Source organism: Cebus imitator, unplaced genomic scaffold, assembly GCF_001604975.1.
Source record: "Cebus imitator isolate Cc_AM_T3 unplaced genomic scaffold, Cebus_imitator-1.0 Scaffold445, whole genome shotgun sequence".
In the NCBI taxonomy this organism is placed as follows: domain Eukaryota; kingdom Metazoa; phylum Chordata; class Mammalia; order Primates; family Cebidae; genus Cebus; species Cebus imitator.
The window spans coordinates 288564-295533 of record NW_016107760.1 but is presented as its reverse complement, the minus strand read 5'-3'; the positions used below and the strand labels follow the sequence as shown (position 1 = coordinate 295533).

Below are 6970 nucleotides of genomic sequence, written 5' to 3'. Positions count from 1 at the left end.
GGAGGTTGCAGTGAGCCAAGATTGCACTACTGCACTCTAGCCTGGGCAACAGAGTGAGATTGTGTCTCAAAAAAAGTGCCTTATTTCTTGTATCTCTGGCACCTCACACTGTACTTGTCACACAGTAGACATTTAGTAGTTTATAAAATGGACTAGGTTCCCACAGCAACTTGGTTCTCAGTCTTGTGGATTCTTTTTCTCAAATCTGCCCCTCCTCTCCTCAAAGCTTCTCTTTCTGTTCAAGCCCTCATGATGTCTCCCATCCTCAAGAGTTGCCCCTGACCTCCTTGTCCCCCTCTAAACATGGCCTTGTGTATTTCTCCCAGATCAGACAAGCTTTCTTTTTTATCTGTTTTTTAGAGAAGAGGCCTCGCTCTGTTGCCCAGGCTGTAGAACAATGACATGATCACAGCTCACTGTGACCTTTAACTCGTGAGCTGTATTCTCCTGCCTCAGCCTTCTGAGTAGCTGGGACTACAGGCGCACACCACCCCACCTGGCTAATTTTTAATTCTTTTGTAGAGACAGGGTCTCCTTATGTTACCCAGGGTGGTCCTGAACTTTTGGGCTCAAGTGATCCTCCCACCTTGGTCCCACAAAGTGCTGGGATTACAGATATGAGCCACCGTGCCTGGCCTAAATTTATTTATGCAAGAATACCTATTCTGTCTTCCTCACAGAAAACCTTTATTTTCAACTTGCTGATTATCTTTCCAGACCTTTTTCTATGCATTTACGCGCATAAATAGAGAGAAATGTTTGTGGTTTTATTGGAGGGGCCAGATTTACACACATGGCATCATGATCATTCTGCAGCTTCTTTTTTTTCACTTCACAAGATATCCTGGAGATCTAGTCATGTGAGTATATATTGATCTACCTCATTCTATTAAACTGCCAAGCACAATTCCATGGTATGGTAATTCCATAGTTTATTTAATTGCTCTGTTGGTCGAAATTTAGACTTTTTTTTTTTTTTTTTTGAGACAGGGTCTCACTCTGTCACCCAGGCTGGAATGCAATGGCACGATCTCGGCTCACCACAACTTCCACCTCCCAGGTTCAAGCGATTCTCCTGCCTCCCAAGTAGCTGGGATTACAGGCATGCGCCACCACTCCAGGCTAATTTTGTATTTTTAGTAGAGACCAGGTTTCCCCATGTTGGTCAGGCTGGTCTCGAACTCCCGACCTCAGGTGATCCGTCCGCCTCGGTCTCCCAAAGTACTGGGATTACAGGCATGAGCCACCTCACCAGCTTAGACTGTTTAAACTGTTTTTCATTCAATAACCAAAGCTGCAGTGAACATGCTTTCTGTATGCTTCTGACGAGTATGTACAACTGTTTCTCTAGGCTGTATACTTAAAGGTGGAGATGCTGGGTCATAAATTATTCACATTTAAAATTTTAATAGATGCTGCCAAATTTGCCCTCCAAAAAGTCTGTATCAATTTACAGTCCCATCAACATGAATGAAATTACCTTGTGTTAGTGGATATTATACCATCTTTTAGTTTTTGCAAATCTGATGAATAAAAAATATTTCATTGTTTCATTTTGCATTTCTCTAATTACTGGGGAAGTTGAATGAGCATTTCACATGTTGATTGGACATTTGTATTTCCCCTTCTGTAAATTATCTGTTTATTTCTCATTGAACTGTAGAAGCTCTTTTTCCATTTTAGAGAATCCTTTGTCTGTTATTTAGGCTGCAAATATCTTCTCCCCATCTGTAGCTTGTTTTTACTTTTGTTTACGGTATCTTTCAATACAAAAGGGTTTTTTACTTTAATGAATTTAAATCCATCAGTCTTTTCTTCTGTGACTTTTGAATTTTGTGTTATGATTAGAAAAGCCTTCTCTACCCCCAAAGTTATAAAAATATTCTCTGATGTTTTCTCCTTATATTTTTAGAATCTGTTTTTAGTCCAATGGGAATCTATTTTTGTGAATGGTGTTTGTGTGAGAGGGTCTCGTTTTATTTTTTTCCTAAATAGATGGACTATTTTCCCAGCATCATCCCTTGAATAGTCCATTCTTCCCCTGCTAACTTACATATGCTAAATTTCCATACGAGCAGGAATCTGGTCTTAGACTGACTTTTCTCTTCCGTTGCTCTTTTTGCTATTCCGATGCCTTTACATCCTTACTTTCCATTCACTCAGCAATCACAGTAATCTGGCTTCTACCCACAATTCCCCTCGAATTATTATTCCAAAATGTATTACTGACCTTCATGTCACCAAACCCAATGAATATTTTTCAGTTTTCGTCTTCCTGGATACCATGTATCATTCCCTCCCATATGCTGCATGATTCAGCTCTCCCTTGATTCTTCTATCAATAAAAATCATGATCCGCCGGGCACGGTGGCTCATGCCTATAATCCTAGCACTTTGGGAGGCTAAGGCGGGCGGATTGCCTGAGGTCAGGAGATCGAGACCAGCCTGGCCAACATGGTGAAACCCCATCTCTACTAAAAATACAAAAATTATCCAGGTGTGGTGGCAGGTGCCTGTAATCCTAGCTACTCCAGAGGCTGAGGCAGGAGAACTGCTTGAACCTGGGAGGCAGAAGTTGCAGTGAGCTGCACCATTGCAGTCCAGCCTGGGTGACAAGAGTTAGACTTCATCTCAAAAAAAAAAAAATCATGATCATAATATCTTCAGTTTATGAGGTGAGGTGGTTACTCTGTGCCAGGTGTTTAAGCATTTTATATTCCACACATGTCAAATGTGCTTCACCACAACTCTCTAAGGTAGGTATTATTTTCATCATCATCATCATCCCCATTTTACAGATGAGAAAACCGAGGCATAGAAAATTTAAATACCTTGTTGAAGATCCCTGGGCTAAAAATATGGCAAGATGGGATTTGAATCCAGGTCTAAGACCAAAGCCTAGGTTCCTAAGCACTCCCCTCTAAGCCTGTCCTTCTCAGTCTCTCCTTTAAATGCCCTTTTCTCCAGCATCCTTTGTTTTTTTTTAGACGGAGTCTGTCTCTGTCGCCCAGGCTGGAGTGCAGTGGCTCAATCTCTGCTCACTGCAACCCCCGCCTCCCGGTTTCAAGTGATTCTCCTGCCTCAGCCTCCCGAGTAGCTGGGACTACAGGTGCTTGCCGCCACGCCCAGCTAATTTTTTGTATTTTTGCTAGAGACAGGGTTTCATTGTGTTTGCCAGATGGTCTTGATCCCTTGACCTCATGATCCGCCCATCTCAGCCTCCCAAAGTGCTAGGATTACAGGTGTGAGCCACTGCACCCAACCTTCAGCATCCTTTTTTATTTTTATTTTTTGAATGGAATCTTACTCTGTCGCCCAGGCTGGAGTGCCATGGCATGATCTTGGCTCACTGCAACCTCTGCCTTCCGGGTTCAAGTGATTCTCATGCCTCAGCCTCCCAGGTAGCTGGGATTATAGGCACGCACCACCATGGCCAGTTAATTTTTTGTATTTTTAGTAGAGACGGGATTTCACCATGTTGGCCAGACTGATCTTGAACTCCTGGCCTCAAGTGATCTGCCCACCTCGGCCTTCCAAAGTGCTGGAATTACAGGCTTGAGCCACCGTGCCCTGCCTCCAGCATCGTTTAAATGGTAGCTTTCCGCAGTATCCGGCCTTACTCATTTCTCCTCCCAGTTTATGCACGTGCCCTTGTAAACAGGACATTCTAATGCCTGGTTTCAATGCAGTTTCACTGACATATCTATGCTAACAGCATGAAGAAAACACTGCTTTTTATTACAGATCCCTGGAGCTTACTCCACCCCTGCTCCCCAGTGAAATTTCAAAGAGGCTTTTCATTTCTACTTATTTATTATAAGTATATATCATATTTATAATCAGGAAAAAACAATATGGACATTTTAAAAATATAACGGAAGTAGAATTGCCTCTGAGGGGCAGTATCTCTTCAGTCCTCCCAAGCCATCATTATCAAGGCATTGTCCAATGTTAGATATGTTGAATGTATGTAACTAAAGGAACTGTAAGAAATTTAATTAAAGTTTTTGAGCAATCTGCAGCTGAGATTAAGTACTCATATCGTGGCCTGAATATCCCCATTCTCCAAAGTTTAATATATTCTCAACCAAACAAGAATAGCACAATAAGCATGCCTATACAAAGCAGAGGTGGCCGGATGCAGTGGCTCACGCCTGTAATCCCAGCACTTTTGGAAGGCTGAGGTTGGAGGATCACTTGAGGTCAGGAGTTCGAGACCAGCCTGGCCAACATGGCGAAACCCCATCTCTACTAAAATTACAGAAAAATCAGCGGGGTGTGGTGGTGCGTGACTAATTTCAGCTACTGGAGAGGCTGAGGCAGGAGAATCGCTTGAACCCGGGAGGCGGAGGTTGTAGTCAGCCAAGATTGTGCCACTGCATTCCAGCCTGGGTGATAGAACGTGACTCCGTCTCAAAAAAAAAAAAACCAAAAACAAAGTAGAGATGTCTTTTTTCTAGAATTTCAAATGCAAAACAGAACTCAGTTCCATTATGAAGAAGCTACATATATTTACTCATTATAAGGAAGTAAGCGTGGCTGTTACAGCTTTAAGGGGGAAATAAAAGAATTTGACATAAAGTTCCTCTAAGAAGCAAAAGAATCCTGAAAGGATAAGAAGACCCTCTGCTCAAAATGATGAATGGCCCTTTCTGAGATTAACACATGTGATAACCACGTGACTTCTGGTTAAATGCAGATGGTGCCTGACCCCACCCCTTATCACACCTCATCTCTGAGCCTCACCTACTCTTCACTCATACACATTCTCAACCCCCCACATCTTTTTTGTTTGTTTGTTTTGAGACAGAGTCTTGTTCTGCCTCCCAGGCTGGAGTGCAGTGGTGCAATCTCAGCTCACTGCAACCTCTGCCTCCCAGGCTCAAGTGCTTCTCCCACCTCAGCCTCCAGAGTAGCTGGAATTACAGGCACCTGCCACCATACCCAGCTAATTTTTGTATTTTTAGTACAGACAGGGTTTCTCCATGTTGGCCACGCTGATCTTGAACTCCTGACTTCAAGTGATCTTCATGCCTCAGTCTCCCAAAGTTCTGGGATTACAGTCACGAGCCACCTTGCCTGGCCCCCCAACATATTTCCTAGCCGCTCTCCTATCTCTCTGCTTACTCCTGTTCAGTCCCTTTTCAGGGTGTCTTTTCCTTCGTCTGTGGATTTAACATCCCGAGATTTTCGTCTTTAGTCCCGTGTTCTTCTCACTCTACTGTGATCCCTGGACGATTTTACGTGTGTCCATGGTTGGGACATGTCACCTCTACCTTAATAACCCAATCCATATTTCTAGCCTCTTGTGATCTCCAACTCTGTGTGTTCAACTGCCTCACGTAACTCAGTATTTCTCAGACAGATCAAACTCAACATGTCCAAACAGAGCTGATTATTTTGAGCCCTGGTTCTCTTATGGATTGCCACCACGTGTCCACTCTCCAAAGCCAGAAATTTTGGCCTCATTCTAGATTTTTCTTTTGCCTTCACAACCCTACACCAAGTCCTGTTGTTATTTACCTACTCAGTATTTAGCAAGTCTGTCGCCTCTTTCTTATCTCGGTACCTATTTTACCTCTGGCCTCGATGGTAAATCCCTCTGTGATCTGGCACCTGCTTACCTCTTCAGCCTCCTCTCCCCTGTTTTTCCCCCAAGCTTATTCCAAGTGCTAGCCCAAAGGCAGAACCAAGTTTTTCCAGCCCTTACACTTACGCAATTTGAAAGGCTCTCTGAGGAAAACAATACAACATTGTGACTGAACATTAGTTACAGAGCTCTGGAAGGGGCCTGTACAATCTTCATTAGCTTCACAGCGCCTCTGCCTCTGTCTAGCTGCACTACACAGAGAGAGCAAGCCGCACTTTCCTAGAACACACCAGAATCCTGCACATCACTTTGCCTTTACACAGGCACTTATCTCTGCCCAAGATGCCCCTCTCTCCCTTCCCTTGGCCACCTGGCAAAACAGTTCGTCCTTCAAGAGTCAGCTCAGGACACACATCCTTTGGGTAGGCTTCCCTGACCTCCTTACGTGGACTTGACCATTCTCACCCTTGTGTTCTCATTGTAACTTGTCCTTTATCTCGTTGTACCCTGTTCTTTACAGAACATCTTATACTCCATGGAAATTATTTGCTTAAAACCAGTTTTGCCTGTGAGTGCCTCAAGGGCAGAAACTAAGCGGTTCCTTTTTAGATGGTCGGAGCCCAACAGTACCTGGCGCAAGGCAGAAGCACAAGACATGTTTGTTGCATGGAATTGAGACCCAAACCATGTATATTACAGGCACCCTTCTTTTGGTGAAGTGAGTGGAGTGGAGCAGTTGCTGTAAACAAGGACCCTTGACAGGGCCGATGCTTGGGAGGTATCTGCTGCCCACACCATTCTGGGACGACAGGCTAGGGCCCAGTATCTGTGCTGTCTTCAAGACCCCCATGGTGAGCTCCTCCGTGTGACCCTCTACCAACCTCCCCACCTCACCCCACTGCCTTCCTTACCTGTCTTCTTTGTTGATCTGGTCCCCAAAGCCAACTGTGCTAACGATCGTGAGCTTTAGCCCCACGTTGCTCTCTTGGAGGTCATAAGTATTAGACCGGAGCTGGACACCTGGCTGTGTGTGGGTGGCTGGCTCCCCTTCGAACTTGGTGTTGAACAGGGTGTCCATGAGGGTGGACTTGCCCAAACCTGTCTCTCCTGAAAAGCAAAAGGATAAATTATGGTCTGTTCACATAGTGACTATGCAGCCCTTACATATCACGTTTCAGATATACACATGTTGACATGGGAAAATGAACATGATAGGCCAGGTATAGTGGCTCACGCCTGTAATCCCAGCGCTTTGGGAGGTCAAAGCGGATGGATCATGAGGTCAGGAGTTCGAGACCAGCCTAGCCAACATGGTGAAACCCTGTCTCTACTAAAAATAGAAAAATTAGCTGGTCATGGTGGTGCACACCTGTAGTCCCA

At 44.4% G+C, this 6970-nt stretch overlaps 1 protein-coding gene across 1 annotated transcript in view; it reads right to left on the bottom strand.

Annotated features, from left to right (window-relative positions):
* Positions 1 to 6970, bottom strand: part of SEPTIN6 (septin 6) — a 69406-nt gene that overhangs the window by 33638 nt on the left and 28798 nt on the right. Inside the window, exon 3 of the mRNA XM_037732359.1 lies at positions 6502 to 6697. Coding sequence (XP_037588287.1) covers positions 6502 to 6697 — 196 coding nt within the window. The remainder of the gene's footprint in view (positions 1 to 6501; positions 6698 to 6970) is intronic.